At 30.4% G+C, this 21,843-nt stretch overlaps 1 protein-coding gene and 1 long non-coding RNA gene across 2 annotated transcripts; both read left to right on the forward strand.

The window, feature by feature from the left end:
• Window positions 1-1,560: 1,560 nt before the first annotated feature.
• On the forward strand, window positions 1,561-2,089 carry LOC114751232 (uncharacterized). Its single transcript, XR_003740723.1, has 3 exons — window positions 1,561-1,647; window positions 1,779-1,912; window positions 1,989-2,089. It is a non-coding gene; the product is annotated as an uncharacterized LOC114751232 (long non-coding RNA).
• Window positions 2,090-17,264: 15,175 nt separating this feature from the next.
• Window positions 17,265-21,385, forward strand: LOC114751229 (uncharacterized). The gene is made up of 6 exons (XM_028939887.1): window positions 17,265-17,324; window positions 17,418-17,580; window positions 19,431-19,524; window positions 20,149-20,348; window positions 20,837-20,841; window positions 21,308-21,385. Exons 1-6 carry the CDS (start codon window positions 17,265-17,267, stop codon window positions 21,383-21,385), a joined length of 600 nt encoding a protein of 199 aa, XP_028795720.1.
• The last annotated feature ends 458 nt before the right edge of the window (window positions 21,386-21,843 follow it).

The raw sequence follows: 21,843 nt of genomic DNA on the forward strand, positions 1-21,843 counted from the left end.
AGCAGCGTTGCTGGTTGTAGTATAAGTTCATAACCCATCAAACTTATGGCTTGGTGGTGGAAGTGTGTTGCTTTGCTTGCTTTCGCCTCTTGATCCGAGAGTTCAAATGCGGCAATCTGACTCACTCAGTTGAATCTAACGATCATCAATGGCGGATTTGCCCTGTGGCTCTGCGAGCTTCTGGGTTCAGGCTAACGCTCTCCTTCAGGAAAACTTGACTTTACAGGTTCTTGTCTCCCTCCCTCTCTCTGTTCAATTTCTTAACTTTTCATGTTCTTTGGGGACTCTAAGCGAAGCTGTTGGTCTAAGCATTTTAAATCCAGAGGCTCATTCGGAGTTTTTAACTACCTTATCTTAACTTCAGATGCAATAGTTTTTGAAGCAGCCTTGCTGATTGGAGTATAAGTTCATAACATATCAAGTGAAACTGGGATTACTTTCTTCCAGCATTCTTGTGTAGATTCGTTTAGAGTCTGGAATGCATCTATTTCAATTTGATGGGTTTGAAATAGATACCTCTTATTCTTAAACTTATTGCGTCTGGGAAAATACATTTTCTGTGGGTTTTTTCTGATGATAATACAGATATATATCTTCTTCCATGATTCTTCTATGCATATTGGTTTCTGCGTGTATTTCAATTTGATGGGTTTGAAACATATACCTCTCATTCTTTAGTCTATGGCGTCTGGGAAAATATTTTTGCTGTGAGTTTTTTCTGATGATAATACACATATATTTCATGATTCTTATATGTAGATTTGTTTAGAGCCTGGTATGCATTTTTTTTTCCCAATTTGATGGGTTTTAAACAGATAGCTCTCATTCTTTAGCTTATTGCGTCTGGGAAAATACTTTTGCTGTGGGGTTTTTCTGATTAATACACATATATTTTCTTCCATGATTCTCATATGTAGATTTGTTTAGAGCTTGGTATACATTTTTTTTTTCAATTTGATGGGTTTTAAACAGATACCTCCCATTCTTTAGCTTATTGCGTCTGGGAAAATACTTTCGCTGTGGGTTTTATCTAATGATAATACACATATTTTCTTCCATGATTCTTATATGTAGATTTGTTTAGAGTTTGGTATGCATGAGTTTCAATTTGATGGGTTTGAAACAGACACCTCTTATTCTTAAACTTATTGCATCTGGGAAAATATATTTTCTGTGGGATTTTTCTGGTGATAATACGCATATATTTTCTTCCATGATTCTTATGTAGATTTGTTTAGAGTCTGGTATGCATTCATTTCAATTTGATGGGTTTGAAACAGATACATCTCATTCTTAAACTTATAGAGTCTAGGCAAATATATTTTCTGTGGGTTTTGCTTGATGATAATACACATATATCTTTGCTTAAATAAACGAAATGTAAAGATAAATATACGTCTCTCATCTTATTATTCCCATTTGTCCTTTGCAACCAGTCAACATTTCTTGCAAATTTTGTTGACGTGTTAGAAGAACAAATAATCAATGCTTATTTCTCTTCAACTTACATTTTTTTTCAATGATCATTATAATCCATAACTTTGATTTATGTGGACAGAAGGCATTACTGCAGAACCAGATGTGATGATTCAAAACATTACTGAGGACACCGAGTCCATCATCTTGGCTAGTGACGGCATCTGGGAGGTAAAATTTCTATTAGGATATTTGCATATAATGAACTCAAAGAGTATTTTCATATTTGATGTTTTGATCTTAACAAAGAACTTGATAATAAGTTGATAACAAACTCTGCTTGCTGCTTGTTATTGTCCCAGCGAATTGGATAAACCAGGAAAAAGGGGTGGTTGCATTTGTACTAAATAGAGATGGCAATCAGATTAAGTTACAATTAACTTGTGCAATTCCTAATGCTCCAGGATGGCCTCCATTGTTACACTTGCCTGCACAGGTTAGTGCTTGTTATTGGATCAAATAATATAATCTTAACAACTCTAGTAGTTTATTTATGAGATCATCTCTTGCAGTTATTCTCAGCATGATGATCAAGATTCCCACAGGTATCTATTGAATTCCTTCAACAGAATTGGCTCACTGTTTTCTAGATTCAAGGGCCTTTTCCAGAGTATGATACTGATAAATTTTTTAATTCTCTTTATGTAACTTAAACTGTTTTACACTTAGTGTTGTTTCCTGTGATTGCGATTATTCAGCATGCCAAAGTTTCCTATTAGGGAAACGTTTTATTGTAATTGAAGCTACAAATGAGCAGGTTTCACTTGAGAGTCATGGTTTTAAGTTAAATTACGTGGCATGCCAAAGTTCCTACGTTTTATTGTAATTGAGCTACAAATGAGCAGGTTTCACTTGAGAGTCATGGTTAAGTTTACGTGGCAAATTGGCCATATAAAGATAAAGTTTTTCTGGTGTTCTTTGACTTGTTGAGTAGTTAATTGTTATGGGGTTGATATGATTAGGAAGAAAAAGAACAAGTTAGTAATGAGGGCTAACAGGAAGCTAATGCGTCTCATAATTGACCTCCACTGTTACATCTGCTTGTTATTTATTCCGTTTTCAAATGATTTTTTCAGAAGGACAAGGTCGTGCCTTGTAACTTTCTTTTCACTGACACTAATATGTATATATTTCAGTGTCTGCTCTCTTGCTTTTATATATTCTTTGCTGACTTATTTGATGGATTTCGCTGTCTCAGATGTCTTAACCACATGTATGTATACACACACGCACATATATCTTTCTTTGGAAATATGTTTGAAAGGTTGGTGAATTTTAGATGATATTAATTGACTGATCTTGAATAATGACTTGTCATTGACTGCTTTTAACTGTAGCTTGATTATATATTTTTTTCCCAGTTGATTCATAAAATGCAAAATGAAATGGAGAACTTTTAGAAACTTGGATATAACACTTACTTATTTGAAACATTTGGACAATGATTATAATCCTGTGGAAGATTGTTGCTAATAAATTCTTTAAACAAAAAAGCATCCAATCCATCATTCTTCTCACGTAACAATGATGCTTTCTAGGTTATATGCCTTTAGGTTGACACATACACTTCTTGAAGTCAAATGTCGACCTTCAGTTTTTGTAGGATCCTAATACTTTAATGTTATTTGATGTGGTTTCTCTTCTAGGTGCCTCTTTCTTTACTTTGGTCCTCCTGCACTTTTTCTTTGCATATACATCTAATTACAAAAAGGGTTTCTAATAAATAATTGGTTGATTTGAGGCACCTATGTTTATTTGTTAGTATGGTTTCCTTAAGATCCATTCAAGAAACAATCTTACAATAAACTCTTTAATTTTTTTTTTAATTTTCATTTTCATATAAACCTTATATTCTATCTTTACCATTTATCTTCTTGACTTGTGAACGCAACCGCAACCAAATGATTACTTATTACTTATTTTGGATTTTCTTTGCATGCATGTAATTATGTAGATAGATAATTATTTTACTACTTGCAAGACTATTCATGTGCTAAGAGTTAGGGAAAATAATATGTTAACATCTGACATTGACATGACTAAAATGCTAGGTAGTTATTCTCATATGCTTAACTATTTTGGGCATTTAAGTCCTATCTTATTAGTGAAGATATTTTTCACATTATCGGTACATGAGAAGGAAAAGAAACTCAAAATAATGGTTAAAATGTGTGCTCTTGGTGACATCATTCCTGTTAGTTATCTAGTGTGTCTTATTTTGTCATATTTTGCTCAATCTATGATAAGAATACAAGCATCTGAACAACTGTACACTTTTGACGTCTTGGATGCATTTGACTTTATTTATATTATAATATTCAATTGTTTTTTATTGCTTCTCTACAAACTTGCAAATTGATCTGGTATTTCTTGTTTCCTCCATGTTTTCAAATATTAAAGACAATAATTCTAGTTTTTACAATTAACCGTTTGATATGATATGATATGGTGTCTTAGGATCTGGGCTTTTAGCCGACTTTCTTTTCAATTCTTTTTTCATTTCGTTCAAGATATATCATTTCCTAGTAAGTTACACACGCACGCACAACTTTGTTTGGAAATATGTTTGAAAGTGCCTTTAGAATGAATAACTCTAATATCGTGGGTAGTTTTTGCAAGAAATGCCATGGTGAGTTAGTATAGTTATTATTTATTTAGAATTTTCCCTTGTGAGTTTGTGTTTGTATTTCTCTTGTTCTTTCATCATCTTACATTCTAGACATGTTATCTTGTGCATTTTGTTCATAATTATTTCATGAAATGACACTTTGTTGACTCAACCATCAAAATGATCCAAAGTATAAAGCACTACTTGTATTCACAATTTATCATATCAGATGTGATTATAGGCAAACAAATGATTATGCAAGGTTATTTAAGGTTGGTGAATTTCAGATGATAATAATTGGCTTATATTGAATGATAGCTTGTCATTGACTGTTTTTTATGGTAGTATGATCATACATTTTTTCCCAATTGGTTCTACCTTAAAACAATTGATATTTCATAAAATGCAAAATGAAATGGAGAACTTTTAGAAACTTGGATATAATATTTGCTTATTTTATACAATCGTGAATTTGCCATATTTTGTGATATTTGACTCATTCTTTGATAAGAATACAAGCCTCTGAACTATTTTACATTTTTGACATTTAAGATTCATTTTAATGCATATGACTTCATTTACATCATAGTATCTAATTGTTTTGTTATTGCTGGCATTTTTTGTTTTCTCCATGTTAAAGATAACTTTAGTCTTGATAGTTAAGCTTTTGATGAGTTATTCATAACAAAGAGATTTAGATGACTTTTTGTTTGTGATATATTATGATGTCCTTGGATCTCGGCAAGCTAGCTTTCTTTTCAATTCTTTTTTGTTCAAGATATATCATTTCCTAGTAAGTTGGTTGGCTAACGAATGATACCCCTTTTTTTGTTTTTGTTTTATTGGATGTGCTTGTTGTATCATGTTGGTATTTTTTTCTATATGGCTAGATAATGATGTTAATAGCCATAACAACATCCATAGAGTAGTTGTTTATGTTCACATTAGCAAATGTTTCAATCTTTTTATGATAGAAAGAAAACAATTTAATCATTGACTTTATTGCATTTTCTATTTTTTTTAAATATTTTATTGTCCCATTAGTCATGATATCTATTATTATTTTAGTAGTTATAAACCCATAATTTTAGAGTGAAGTGACTTTTTTTTTTTACTTCCCTTTATATGGTAGACCTCATATTTATTGATATCTTTTCCATGAGATTAACTTGTGCAAAGCTTATTATAGGCTCTATTTTGCTCACTTGGTCAAGAGTTCAATAATTTTGTGAAAATTCATGAGTCTTGTTTGAGCCTAACAGTTAGTTTCTTGTAATGTAAGGAAGAATTTTTTTCCTGGTTGACTAATAAATATTTATAAGTAACAACATCAACAAGGCAAGTAGGTAAGTGGTAAATTTTATTTTGGTTATCTTAGAGTTAGCTATCATGTTATCACTAATGCAGTGCGATACATCCCAGGCCTGAGGGGTGCAGATGAGGTTTGGCTAAGTGGTACCCAAAGTCTGTGGAGACTAGGGGGCCCGTGTTTGAGCTTACTTAAAGGAACTGGCTTACATCTATGCTATCAGCTTAAACATTAACATGATGGTTGGTGTTTCGTTCTTAAGATTAGATTCAACCAAGTGGTGCCGAAAGTCGACAGAGACTGGGGGCCCACCTTTGAGCTTACCTAAAGGCACTGGCTTACATCTATGCTATCAGCTTAAACTTTTGGCATGATGGTTAGTGTTTTGTTCTTAAGATTAGATTCAGCCAACTGCTACCTAAAGTTGGTGGAGACTCGGGGCCCACATTTGAGTTTACTTAAAGGAATTGGCATATCAAGTTAAACTTTTGGCATGATGGTTAGCATTTTGTTCTTAAGGTTTGATCACCTATCATGTTATTACCAATGTGATGCGATGCGTCCAATGGTCTGAAGGGTGTGGATTAGGTTTGGCCAAGTAATATCTAAAGTTCAAGGAGACCAGATGACTCGTATCTGAGCTTACTTAAAGTTGGTTTGAGGGGTGTTTAAGCCTCTACTATCAGCTTAAACATGTGGTACGATGGTTAGTGCTTTGTTCTTTGATTTGATGTCAAAACTTGTACAGATTTGATGTTACTTTTGTAGAGGTTTGAGGCCAAACCTCCTTTAAGAGCAAGGAAATGGTATGTATCGAGTATCGTGTGGACTAGGTTTAACTAGGTGACAACCAAAGCAGTGTGGAGATTGAAGGCCATGTCTAAGGTTAGTACTCCATTCTTGAGGTTTGATATAAGCATAAGTTTTTGGCATTATGATTATCTCTTCATTTCTAAATCTTTGTGCACACTATATAATATACATTCTAACAATCTCTTTGAGTCTATGATTGACCAAACAAGCCTACTCCCTAAGAATGAAACCATGATCTAAACATCTATACCAATCTCCATCGTCAAATTCTTTACAATAATCTCCATCCATCATTATCTCCATCAACCTCAACACCATTTATTATCACCACAGTCATCATCTTTATGTCTTATTTAACATCCAAAGTCATTTTCAAATTTTTATAATCTAAATTGTTAACATTTAAATGAGAATTTAGGTCTTAAAATGCTCATATGCTCTCTATATCATGACTATATTCTCATATTTTCAATATGTTAAATAATCCCATCATCTTTAGTAACCAGTCAAGATTAGAATATCAATTAAACTTTTACATTTTAATGTCAAATTTTAAAAAATTAGAAAAATTGTATTAAAAAATTGTTTAATTTACTTATAAAAAAAATTCTAATTTACTTATAAAAAAAATTCTAAGTTTAACTAATAAATAGTGGTGTAGGATTTAATGCTTACCTTTTACAATTTTTTACTAGTTTATAAAATTTGCAACTATTTTTTTTAGTTTCTAACATCAAACAATTTAAGAAGAAATCAAGTCAAATTCTCTAATCATATACATAACCATGTGTTCTTTTTCAGTTCACATAAATTTATAATTAAAATTTTCAATTTCTAACATCAAAAAATTAAGTCGAATTCTTTAATCATACATAACTATATGCCTTTTGTATTTCACATAAATTTATAATTAAATATTACTAAATGTTAGTATTTTAAAAATAGGACACATAGTCATAGCAATTTTGTCCCTAATCTTATTTTTTATGTGCAACTTTGCCTTTCATCTTTTTTTTTAGATGCAATTTTGTCCCTCAAGGTTAAGACTGCACATACCAAAAAAGATTAAGGTCAAAATTACACTCAAGAAATAAGATTATAGTCAAAATTGCACCTGAACCCTAAAAAATTTGATGTAAATATTATGCATGAAGTAATTTTATTTTGTCCATTAAATTATTAATGTCTTTTGCTCCTTTATTGAAATTTTTAATCCAAAAGTATTTTTAAATTGATATATTTGTCTGAAAATACGATTCTTCCAATGTACAGTATTTAATTTTTGTCCAATAGATACGACAAACATATTCAATAGATAGTTTGGTGGTGATTGTCCAACGGTGACTGGTACCATAAACTATTTCCCCTAAATAAAATTTATATTCTTTGTGTGCAAAAACAATATAAAAGAAATACATTATTAATACGTGAATTATAAACAATACACTTCATCCTTTTTTCCTCCAACTAGCAATAGACTTCATCCTATGTGGCTGTTGGATATTTGTTAAAACATATAATAGTATTTTAAATTGGGATAATTAATCTATAAGTCCTTATAGTTTCAATCAATTTTAAATTAGGCTCCTGTAGTTTTTTTTCTTTTTATCAAGTCCTTATATTTTTATCTGTTTTTAATTAGCTCCTTGTATTTATTTTTCTTTTTATCAAGTCCCTATAAGTTCAATTTATTTTTAATTAAGTTCCTAAATTTTTTATTCTTTATTTTATAAATTCTAATAATACTATTCTATTAACATAAAATAGTATATATTATTTAATATTATTTTATAAACAATAATATTCTAAAAATAATGAATTATTATAATATTGTATTTTTTGCCAGCAAGAAAATGTTAATTGTTCTAAAAAATTTCCCGAATTAATTAATTAAGTTACTTATTTTTTATAATATAACTGTTAATTTAATTTCATTATCAATATTTTATATTTCAGTATTAATCTATTTTATTAAGTTTATATTTAATTAATAAATAAAAATTAAAACTACATGGACCTGACTAAAAATTTAGTGAAATTATAAGGACTTGATAAAAAGAAAAATAAATATAAGGACCTAATTAAAAATAGGTAAAAGTATAAGGACCTAATAGAAAGAAAAAAAACTTTAAGGACCTAATTCAAAATTAGTTGAAACTATAAGGACTTGCAGATTAATTAACCCTTTTAAATTTTAAGACTCAAGTTGTAAACTTAAACAAGAAAAGCCCGTCTTGCCCAAAATGATTAGGGCTTATATAGGATAGGATCGAATAGCGGGAAGCATTTTGTAGCCTGATCATCCTTCAAGCTGAGCATCAGATAGAGACCTGCCCAACTCTGCCTAGCTCAGCCCATGTATACCCTTATTCAGTAACATGTCAATATTAGAATCAGTTAAACTTTTATATTTCAATGTCAAAATTTGAAAAATTTGAAAAATTGTATTAAAAAATTGTTTGATTTATTTATAAAAGAATTTAAGTTTAACTAATAAATATAGGTATAGGATTTTTTTTTGAGCTGAAATATAGGTATAGGATTTGATGCTTATCTTTTATAATTTTTTTTTACTAAGTTTATAAAATTTGCAACTATTTTTTTCAATTTCAAAAGATCAAACAATTTATGGAGAAAGTAAATCAAATTCTCTAATCATACATGAGCATGTGTTTTCATTTTTTTTTGTTTTATGTAAGTTTGTACTTAAATGCTATTAAATGTTAATATTTTAAAAATAGGACTTATAGTTATGTATGATGGGAGAATTTGATATTATGAATATAAAAAATTTGATAAAAGTATTATGCATGAAGTAATTTTATTTTGTCCGTTACATTATTAATGTCTTTTGCTCCTTTATTGAAATTTTTAATCCAAAATTATTTTTAAATTGATATATTAGTCTGAAAATGCGATTTCCTTCTTCCAATGCCATCATTTTGACTACAATTTGTACAGTATTTAATTTTGTCCAATATATACGACAAACATATTCAATTAATTAAGTAAATGTTTTACATTATCTAGACATAAACTATTTCCCCTAAATAAAATTTATATTCTTTGTGTGCATAAACAATATAAAAGAAATACTACCTCCGGTCATAATTATAAGAGTTAGTTAACTAATTTGAGAAAATTAAAAAATAAGTTAAGTTAATTGTCTGTAATAAATATGTGCTGTCTTTTTTAAAATATCCTTACTAATCAAGTGTGTTGACTAAAACTACTATTATTAAAAAGACTATCTTAAAAAAAACATAAATATTAAAGACAAAGTGGATTGAGATCTTATATTTAAGATCAAAATAAAATCAAACAAAGTTTTATATTAAGAACAAAAGGTAGTATATTTTTAATACGTAAATCATAAACAATACACTTCATCCTATATCTTAGAATCCTTACCAAATGAGAGCTCATGGAAAGTTAACTTCCCGAAAAATAATAAAATACTCCTCCGGAAGAGTTCATCTTATTGGGTTTGTTATAAGATTTTAGCTAAAATGTTTGCCTGTAGAGGTTTTAACTTTTTTCTATTCATTAGTCCATTAGCATGTTAATTTGTTTGGACTTGAGAGTTAAAATACAAATTTGTTTACCTGTAGAGGTTTTAACTTTTTTATATTCATTAGTCAATTAGCATGTTAATTTGTTTGGACTTAAGAGTTTTCTTTTGGCCAAATGTTTGGACTTAAAGAGTTAAAATACAAATTTGTTTCAGAAACTTTTTACTCCAGCAATTTTATCCTTAAAATTTTTTGAGTTCAATATTGTCTTGAAAATATTAAAAATATAGCCGGGCAACATCAATTTTTAATAGTGAGTATTAGTTTTTTAACAAAATAGGGTAACAATATTTCGTTTTGAAACTTCAGATGCGTCATTAAACTCGAAAGGACTTTCAGGATAATATTACTCCTGAAAATTAGTTTCTAAGACAGATTTACACCTTAATTCTACTTCTAAATCATGAGCATCATGCTTGACGTACATATACTCGCACAGTCTCACATTTGACACACACAGACATATATAAAGGAAAATTATAATTAGGCCTCGTCTAAAAGAATTAAATACAAAAAAATCCTTTAAAATCAAGAAATTATACTGAAGTCTCGAGAGACTTGATTGTAATAAATTTTATTTGTTTAATTACCAAATCACTCTTTTTTTTTTTTAAGTTTGCATTGACAACTGAAAGAGTAGTGGTTAACAATTTAGGGTGTAAAAATTAACAACTATCATTATAGGTATTGACAACTCGTGCATTAGATTTTGTGATGTGCTGAGAAATGTGTTGTCAATACCTGTGCGATAATTATCAATCTTTACACTTTTAAGTTATTGATGACTACTCTTTTAGTTTTCAATACAAACTTAAAAAAAAGAGCAATTTAGTAATTAAACAAATAAAATTATTTATCATATGAATCTACAACGATTGCATATTTCGTTTTTAATTCATGTTTGCTACAATCAGCAGGGGGCAAATAAAATTTGTTTGGCTTCAAGATCATACTCCACTTGAAAATTAACCTACGTCGTATCCTGATTTGTCATCCGAGGGGAATATTGCTAAGCAAATGAAATTGTCCTGAGGAAAGAATATGCATGATCAGGCTTCAAGTACACATCAGCACCCTTGAAATGAACCACCAAATCTGGAAACTTGTTCATGATCAATTCGGCATCCTTGTTTGAGTGACACAAATTGAATAGATCAGATTATTCAAACCTATATATGTGAGATTGGAAAATATTATAGGAGAAGAGGTATTCTCCAATCCCATCTGTATGAGTTTGTCTAATCCCATATAACAGGTAATCTCTTATATTAAATACTCTTTTAATAGATTTTCTCAATTACAATCCCAATCTCAATTTCTCATTTTCAATGCCTCCTACCAAATATAATTATGACACACATCTAGCTCGAAGAAAATAATGATTTAGGGTGTCAAGTATGAGCAGATCTGACTTGGAATGAGAAGTAACACATCATATAGAATTGAGATTAATTGTAGACTATAAACGAGGACACATAATTTTACCATAATTGTTATTAGTACCTTCAAGAGTGAGGAAGTAATTTCCACCCAAATTTATTGGCTTCTTCACTCGGTTTTAGTGCCCTGGTGGAGCTTGAGAGGTAACGAACCAAACAGTGTGAGAATTTGTGACCGATCTCAGAACCTAACCACGAAACTAAAGACAAATTCGAGCACCAAGCCCCACAAGTCCCAACCTTTACTTGAGAATATGCCACTATCATTGATGGGGTTAATAGTGTTGCAAATATTGTTATTGTAAATATTGAAAAAAATCAATTTAAAAATCTGAAAATCAAGTGGTTAATAATGTTAATGAAATTATAAATATTATTAGAACAATTGTTAATCATGTTGTGAAAATTAAAAAAAAAATCAATTTAAAATCTTAAAAAACATGTGGTTAATAAAAGCTGTGAATAGCATTTACAAAAATCATTAATCATATTATGAAAATTAAAAAAATTTCAAAATAGTTGCTAAAAAAGAATTATGGTGACCAGTGGCCACCTGAATTCTGGTACCAGCTGGTCAGTAAGGATGATTTGATCATTTTTTTAAAAAAGAATTAAAGGGCAATATTATAAATGCACCACCCTTTCAAGATTCCAATTTAGTCCATATGACTAATTTGGATTTTTGCAAGTTTAGGTGACCATTTAGCATTTTGCAACTTGAACTATCATTTTATTCCTTTCAAATAATCTATTTATTTATTTCTTTAATTTATGGGGTGTTTGAGTAAGGTTTTAAAAACGAAACCGGACCGGACCGAACAGTCAGACCAGTCTAACCACCACCCGTTGAACATTGCGGTTCGGTTTATAGGTTTAGACTGTCTAAATGGTTTGCCCATATTGAACTATCCAAAACCGGACATTGGGCCGAAAATTGGCATTGAGCCTGAACCTGAAGCGGTTTTACAAAAACCAGACGGGTGAAAGTTTCTTCCTTTGTTTAGAATCAGAACAAGAAGGAGGAAGAGAAAGGATGCAAATAAGAAGAAAAAAAGCAAGGAGTATGAGAGAATGACAACAACTAATCAGGAAAAGATAATAAATCAAGTTGAAAACTAACAAATTTGAAAAAACAGTCCATTTACCTTTTCTTCTCCAATAATGACAATAAAAGAGCACAAATGTAAAAGAGGTAGAAGAGGACAATGAGAGTGAGATGAATTGAAGATGACGATAGAGAGATGGCTGTGTAAATTGAGTGTTGTGGCCGATTTAAGATCTTGGAGCAATTTGAATCTGGAATGGCAATGGAGGAAGCTTTTGGAATGCGTTTAAAAATGATGATGGAGAGAGATAAAAGAAGCATTTGGAGACTAGAGAGCATTGAAAATGTGCAAAGAAAAGCACCCGTTTTGCTCTGAATACCGTACACATTAATAAAGAATGTTTTATTTTTCATTTTTAGTTTTTAAGAATATCCATAAGTATTTTCTATTTTGACTCCAAAAGCATTTTTAGCCAAAAAAATCTATAAGAATTATTTCCTATTATAAACATTTATTTTTTTATATTTATATTATTTTACATGTATATAATATTATTTTTATTTAATTATTATGTTATTAGTCTAGCCACCGGTCTAACTGACCCGACTGTTTGAATCATGACTCACTGTCTTTTCTGGTTCAACATCCGGTCTGGTTTTTAAAACATTGTGTTTGAGTAGAAACTAAACTATAATTTTAAAATAATTTTATAATATGTGAAGAAATTTTTATCTTGATTAGCGTGAAAACACTTTTTTTTTACAAGTGGTTTCGCATAAAACCAAACACCCCAAACGTGGTATTGTTGATGTTATTTTTATTTATTTATTTATTTAATGGAAAAAAAAAAAAAAGACAACTTAACTTAGAAATGACCAGAACATCCATTGAATTTGCAAAATACCATTTTGGTCACATGAGACCAAATTGACATTATTATGTCAAATGAAAAGACCAAATTGCCTTTCATTTTATTCATTGTTTTTAAAATACTAAAACCCTCATTGACTGCCAGTTGCCGGAGCTCTGGCAGTAGCAGTCACTAGAGCTCTAATGACAGGCTGATAATTAGTAGGGGGTATTCAAGGCTGGTCCGTCCCGGTTGGCCTGTTCTAGTCCCGGCCTTATTGGGACGGGATGGACCCATCCTGAAAATTTTTGGGACTGGACAAATCGGTAGGGGACAAAAAAGGGACTGGGACGGGGTCATCACGTCCCGGTTCCTTTTTTAAAAAAATTTGTTATCCTATTTATATAATATCATTTTTTTCATTTTTTTGAAGATTTGAGACTATTATATGAAATTATAGATATATTTATTTAGAGCTTTTATATTTGTTGATAATTTGAGATTATTGATTATTAGAATTTTTAGCAAGTTTTTATTGTATTAAAAGCTTTTGTTTAGAATTTTTAATGACTATTATATGTAATATTTTGGATTTTTGTTTAAGAGTGCCCAAAAAAATAAAAAAGATATTTTTATAAGGCCTAAACCCAAAAAACTATAATTAAAAAAAATAAGGTTTTTATTTAAAAATTAAAAATATAAAAAATATATATATCAGGATGTCCCGGTCCCGTCCTGACCGGGACCGAGACAACACCGGGACAAGCCGGGACAAGAGACAGATTTTCTGTCTCGTTACTATTCACTGGGGCGGGCCTGTCCCGGTCTCGATCCATCCCGTGAGCAGCCCTAATAATTAGTCACCCAAGCTCTGGTGGTTGGAAATAATTTTCTTAAAATTTTTTACAATTTCAGTATAATGGTTAACCACTTACATAATGTTATTAACAACTTTAGTATAATAATTAACAACAGGTTTTCTGGGAAATTTAATAAGCTCCGGCAGCTAGAAACAATTTTTTTGAAAATTTTTACAACTTCAATATAACAGTTAATAACTTTTGTAACGCTATTAACAACTTCAATATAGCAATTAACAACAGGTTTTCTAGGAAATTCAACAAGTTCCAGCGGCCGAAAATAATGTTTTTGAAAATTTTACAACTTTAGTATAACAGTTAACAACAGGTTTTTGGAAAATTCAACAATTACTCACCGTAACTCCAACAGCCAGAAACAATTTTTTTGAAAATGTTTACAATTTCAATATAACGGTTAACAACTTTTATAATATTATTAATAATTTCAGTATAGCAGTTAATGGATTTTTTGAAAATTTCAAAAAGTAGCATTTTTATAACTTTAGTAATATTGTTAACAAGTTCTATAACTCTATTAATAACTTTTGTGTAGCATTTAACAACAAGTTTTCTTAAAAATTAAAAAAAATGGCATTTTTATAACTTTAACAGCTACTTTTTTTAAAAAAAAATTTACAACTTCAATATAATGGTTAACAATTTTTGTAATTCAATTAACAATTTCGATATAACAGTTAACAATAGGTTTTTCAGAAAATTTAAAAAGTAATATTTTTATAACTTTAATAATGCCGTTAACAAACTCAAAAACTTATTGTTAACTGATATACTTAAATTGTTAATAGCGTTACAAAAGTTGTTAACTATTATACTGAAGTTGTAAAAAATTTCAAAAAAAATTGTTTTCAGCTGCCGGAGCTTGTTGAATTTCCCAGAAAACCTATTGTTAATTGCTATACTGAAGTTGTTAATAATGTTACAAAAGTTGTTAAACGTTATACTTAAATTGTTAAAATTTTCAAAAAAAAATTGTTTCCGGCCGATAGAGCTCTGGCGACTAATTATTGAATTTCTCGAAAAACTTATTGTTAATTGATATATTGAAGTTGTTAATAGCATTATAAAAGTTGTTAACTGTTATACTAAAGTTATAAAAATTTAAAAAAAATTGTTTCCAGCCATCAGAGCTTGTTGAATTTCCCAAAAAACCTGTTATTAACTGCTATACTGAAATTGTTAATAGCGTTACAAAAGTTGTTAACTGTTATACTAAAGTTGTAAAAATTTTCAAAAAAATTGTTTCCAGCCACTGGAACTTGTTAAATTTATCAAAAAATCTGTTATTAACTACTATATTGAATTGTTAATAGCGTTACAAAAGTGGTTAACTATTATACTGAAGTTGTAAAAAAATTTAAAAAATTGTTTCCAACCACCGGAAACTCGAGTGACCAATTATCAGCCGTCGCTAGAGCTAAGGTGATTGTTGCCGCTGGAGCTCCGGCGAGCAGCCGACCAGTAGGGACTTTGGTATTTTAAAAACAATAAATAAAATAAAAGGCAATTTAATCTTTTCATTTAACATGATAATGCCAATTTGGTCTCATGTGACCAAAATGGCATTTTGCCAAAGACGTTCTGGTCATTCCCAAATTAATTTTTTTTTTTGTCTTTTTCCTTTTATTTAAATAGTTGTTGAAACTATACATGGTCACTTGAACTTGGTGCCAACCGAATGGTAAAAATGACTTGAGGGTTTTTTTTTTTAAAAAAAAAGAACTAAAGAGCAATATTATAAATTCACCGACCTTTTAAAATTTCAATTTAGTCTATATAACAAGTTTAAATTTTTACAAGTTTGGTTGGCCATTTAGAATTTTACAAATTTAACTATCATTTTACTGAAATTTTCTTTCAAATAATCTATTTATTTCTTTTTTATTTTAAGGAGTGTTTCGGGTGAAAACCAAACTATAATTTTAAAAATAATTTTATAATATATAAAATAAATATATATAAAAATTTTTATCTCTACCAACATAAAAGCACTTTTTAAAAGTGGCATCGAAGAAAACTAAACACTCAAGGTAGCGGTCAGTTTGGATTAGCAGTAGAATAAGTAACTTATTTTCAATTTGATTTTTTTAAAAATTAGATTGGATAAAAGTTAAATTAGATAATGTGATTTATATTTGGATTAGATTTTATAAAAATTAATTTCTAAAAATAAAAAAGATGTTTGGATTAGCTTTATAAGTAAGTCAGTTTGTAAAAGTAAAGTTGTTTGAATTATTATTAAAAAACTAAGTTTAATTATAAAATAACTAAGAAATAGATTTTATTAAATAAATACTCTTTTTAGTTCAAAATATAAGCATCAAACAATTAAATCATACAACTCAAAAAATTAAAACATATTTAATGATTTAAGTAATATTCCTTGTTTTGTGAGAAAAGTTTATCTAACTTTTGGCCAAAAAAAAAAGTTATTTAACATCTTATATTATGAATTAGAATGTTTATTCTTCTGGTTTTATTTTTGAGTCATTTCTAATATATTTCACACAAATAAAAAAAATTTAAACCTTATTAACTCTCATTTAAAATTCAACAACTTTTTAATTTTTTTATTTAATATAAAGTATATCTTATGAAGACAAAATCAATACAATAATAAAAAAAGTATAAAATTGTACGTTCAGAGAGAAAAATTTTGTCTTCATTTTATAAATAAGGCTAAAAGCTTTTTTTTTATCTTTCTACCTTATAAATAGAATCATAGGAGTATCATTTAATTTATTTTTTATGGTTGCAAATTTTTCAAAAATGGGATCCATATTTTTTCTTTCTCTCCACTTTTTTGATACTAAAAGCACCAACTTCTAACTTTTGGCTTAACTATGTAATTTTGGCTTAATTTCTTAATCTTTTAAGATGTTACAAACACACTTAATATTTATTTATTATCTTCAATTCTAATTATAAGAGTTAGTTAACTAATTTAAGGATATTAAGAAAAGAAGTTAAGTTAGTTATTTGTAATAAATATGTATCGTCTTTCTTAAAATATCCTTACTAATCAAATATATTGACTAGAAATATCATTGTTAAAAGAATTATTTTAAAATAAAATATATAAATATGAGAGATAAAATAAATTAAGACTAAAATAAAAGTAATATTTGCGAACAACAGTAACAATGAGTCAGTGATACTAACTTGAAGCGCGGGAAATATGGAATTTGGCGCAAGCATTGCCTACAAATATCCATATAGCGTTGCATTAGCTTCTCTCTGCTTGGAACAAATACAGAGCAAAAGAAACGAGCAATGGAGGATTCGGGAGCAATTCTTTCTCACATTTCATCTCTAAAGGACATGCTCGATCAGGTTCCTCTGCTTTTCAATCGCTTCGTTTCTTGAAGCTAAAGCTAGGGTTCTATTGACTAATCCGTTGTTCAACGATTTCCTTTTGAGAAGCAGGTTAATGAAGAAATCGAGGGTACTATACAGATCACGCGAGAGATAGAATCAGGGATCGTGAAATGTGAGGAAATTGAGAGCGGTTTTGTGGCAAGAGAAGCAGAGTTGATGAAAACAATTTACATGTTGCAGTTCGAGACTGTGGGATATGTCACCGTCGCTGGTAATCTCGGTCCTGCTTATCTCTTTTTGGATGTCGAGGTTAATTGTTTCATTTGAACAATGGAATGCGCTGTCTTAGGGTCTCTTTTTAAATTCTATCAGTTTGTTTTGCTTGAATGAAATATTGAAATGTGATTTGGTGGAAAAGAACTCAAAACAGGCGAATCAGGTATTCCAGCGGTACATTTTGAATTGAATTATACTGTCTTCGATAGTTACTTTATTCAATACCTAATGTATGCTTTCTCATGCGCGGAATGGTCATAACTCATAACTCACTGATCAGTGTATCTCTGTAATTTTTTTTTTGGGGGGGGGTGTTTCTGAACCGAAATGAATCAGTGGTTCGATTAAATCTTGCTTCATTTTATTTATCAGGATGCTTTTTCCTTCCTTGTGCTTGGGATTTGGAACTCATTCAATCCGAGAGCTAAAAAATATACCATTTGTTGAACCGACTAAGTGTAAAAAAAAATACGTAAAAAAAAGTACATTGATTTTAGATTTCAAACAGAGAAGTTGTGCTGGTAATCCTATAGTGTCATAAAGCAGATAAGATTTTTTTTTTTTTTTGGGTGTGAACAAGGTATCTCTAAGTCACATAGGACGTCCTCTTTACGGTGAGGCGGTTTATCACCTCCCTTTGTTTGTGATAAGATTATATTTTTATCATAACATCTAGATTGTCAAGAGAGAGGAAAGGTAGGATCCTTATAAATACATAAAATTCTCTGATAGGCATAAAACTACTGAAACCTTGTCATCCTTTATTTTATTGAAATGTCATAGAGATGCAAATCAAAAGATAAAAATACACGGTCCACTAAACACATCTAATAATCAAGTTCATCCGACAAATTTAACAGAATCAGTGGTCAGGACGCAACGAAAAGTAACACACCAACAGCTTAGGTCATAGAATACAGACTTCATACACTGACGTCGACAAGAAAGGTGCATTCTAGCCTTAAAAAAAGTCTCATTTGGGGTTAATATGGAACAATATAATATATGTTTGTGCGTTCCTTCAAGATTGGGCCGGATCACGAACCCAGTAATTGTAAGATTGTTTCTAATACACAGGGAACCTGAGAACCGCGAATATAAATGTCTTCTTTTTAAGAGTTTTGATAATTTTTCATGGTCTGGAGCCACGTTCAATTGGAATCAAGGTTCAGTGTTTTTTCTTCTTGGAAAGTTTTATTATAGCACAAATCCGCTAGCCATTTCCCCCTTCATTTTTTTTATAACACGCATGCTTAGCATCCAGGTCATGCGAAAGAAACGCAGGAAGAAGAAATGTTTTCTATTTGAATTTGAGACCTAGTAAGAAACATCATTTTATATTAAAGATATCAAATCTCTGTATTGTTCCAATTGTATCGGATGTCCCCGAAGAGACATTAAAGCTATCAAATCTAATTTCTCATGAAAATGCAATTTTATATACATATACAAGTTGCTCGATTCAAATGCGCCTTAAAGACTTACATGAAGACTGAGCAACATGTGCATACTTATGATGAAAGTGGATCGTTCCTTCCTAGATGTTCCATCTATTTGCTGCTTCCATAAAATTTTCTGGTTTCAATTTTTATTTTGCTTGTTGTCTGTATGATTTTTCCTTGACATGCAAGAACGCATGACAAAGAAAAATCATGTGCCAGATTCTAAAAGCCCTTGTATTTATCAGTGTAAAGAATCCCTATAAGCTGGAATCAAAATTAAATTGACTGACTATTGTTTTTCATGACCAGCAATTGGATAGTTATTTTATCTTTACTGTTCCAGGTTTCTTGTTTTTTGTAAGGTATTCAAATTTCTCGTTTTCATTTTCCTTATAACGTTCAGAAAAGTTGAAGGCCTCTGTAAGTTCTTTGGAGAAGGAGCTATGTGGCCTTAAGATGAAGCGGGCCGACATTGTAAAAAGAATTACTGAAAAGAGGTATTAAAAATCCTTATTATTTGTAGACGAATTGATCTCTTATATTGATCTCTTCTAACTCTGTGAGCAAAGGCTGCAATTATGACACATGGGTGTCCGTATCTCCCTTTAAAGAAGCAGGCTGAGATGGGAAAGAAAATGAGTGATGACGGATTTAAAACAATTCTTCATATTTGTAGATGTTGATATTGAAGTCTGCCTTGTTACGGGATTTTAAATTTCTGCAACTTTTTATATCAGAAGGTGGAATTTTGTTGGATGGGCGCTTTCATCTTCCTAAAATGAAGATGATGTTATATGGGAGCTAAAAGTTAGCTACATGCATAATATCAATTACTCCAAAAAAAACTTATTCAGTTAATAAAGACTTATTCAGTCCTATTTCAGGCTAAATTAATTTTCCAATATTTCATTTTGGTTTCTCAGCATATTTTTCCCTTAGTCAAGTGTTTCTGGGGATCGTGGAACTACACACATGATAGAATCACAACAATAATGTAACGATGTCTTTGTAATGTTCCCTAATGGAATTTCCTGGTTTCATGTAATATATGTAATTTGTTAAGTTGGCACATGCAGCGTTGCAATTTAGATCCTGATGACTGAGTGATTAGTGTTGTGCAGGGAAAATTTTACGGCTACGTGCCTTAGATTTCAGGCTGACATTGACGGGAGAGAAAATTGTGAAGTAAGGGCATTGTTGTCAGAGAAAGATTCACTTGAAAATGAAATTCATCTTATGGATAAAAAACACAGTGTTTTAAAAAATTCGGTGTTGGCATTTGTGGAGGAAATTCTCGAAGATCTTAATAATTCCAACTCAGGTGATATTATTTTCCTTTTATCTCTATCAACCTGTGCTACGTAATTGTTGACATCACAGTTACATGAAGTAGTTCATGACCATTAATTCTCTTTTTTGATGTCTGTATCTGATTGTTTCTACGTGTGTCTTAGTTCATTTCGGGACTAATACTGCTTTCGATTTTAATATAAGCGCTGGTTTGACTTTTAATTTGATCTTAAATATAAATCCTAATCTACTTTGTCTCTCATATTTATCCATTTTTTCTAAAATAGTCCTAGTAGTAGATTTTACATGTTAAATATTTCTTCAAATGACACTTGATTAGTAAGAGTATTTTAGGGAAGATAACACCTATTTATTACAAATAACTAATCTAACTATTTTTTTAATCTACTCAAATCAGTCAACTAGCTCTTATATTAAGAATTGGAGGTAGTATTTGAACTTATTTTACATACAGGGCTTTCTGGGAATCCCTCCCCCTGCTTTGTGTTCTTATTTCAGTTCAAGTGATTTTTTCATAACTATTTTATATTTAATTGGTTCATAGTGTTACTTAATGCGGAGTACTTGATATGATGTCATCTGTAAGTAACATAGAGGACAGATATTGACCGCCAGGAAAACAGGACAAGAGTGATATTGCATAGCTTTTCTTCCCTTTTATCTTCAGAGATGGACTGCAAGTTCATAAGAAGTGAACAGTAGCTTTTAGGCTCCTATGTTTAGCCCAAGTGGTTGATATAAATATCAACTCACATAGAAATACATACATGAACCTCCAAAGACTTTAGGAAGGTGCTCTAATATGTCATTCAAAATATGTATAAATTTAGCTTACATTCTTAATGAAAAAGGAAATTCGAACTTTAATTCTACAACTACAGGCATTTATCAAGGTCCAAGGTGAAAATATAGTTTTTCTTGAACTAACAAGGATTTAATAATTGTGGCTCAAGTCTGCCTGCATGGCAGGTTGCTGGAGTAAGTGACATGGTAGTAGTGCAGCGTTACAGTAGGTCACCTTTTCCTGCAGAACTTGGGAAAAACTGAATTACTATATGGATGTTCATATTCATATTTTATCTAGACTCTTATGTTCAATTATGGAGTTCAATTTCTTGAGTATAAGATGAGTGCTGGATATAACCTGCCAGAATGGACAGTGATGTATTGCAACCTTTCCTTCCCCTTCCCGTAACCCCTCCTGCAGCGTTTGAAGTTGAGATACAGAGGAAGAACTGGGAGAATGAGAAATTGCTCAAGGATATAAATGATTTGAAGAATACACTGCTTTCAGCTATTGGGACCAACGATGATCTACCGTAAAAGCTTTCCTCAAAACTTTGATTCATAGATCTTTAGTTTCAGATGTCAGTATTGTCAAGTAGGTCATCATAGATTTTTAAGCAGGATTTAGAACTGTGATATATGGAATTTCTTGATGATAAAGACGCGGTTAAGGCTTAAAAAACTAGCGGTCATTGTGTTTTAGTTCTTATATTTTCCTT

The sequence above is a fragment of the Neltuma alba genome, unplaced genomic scaffold (genome assembly GCF_004799145.2).
Source record: "Neltuma alba isolate B1F8T4 unplaced genomic scaffold, ASM479914v2 tig00006832_pilon, whole genome shotgun sequence".
In the NCBI taxonomy this organism is placed as follows: Eukaryota; Viridiplantae; Streptophyta; class Magnoliopsida; order Fabales; family Fabaceae; genus Neltuma; species Neltuma alba.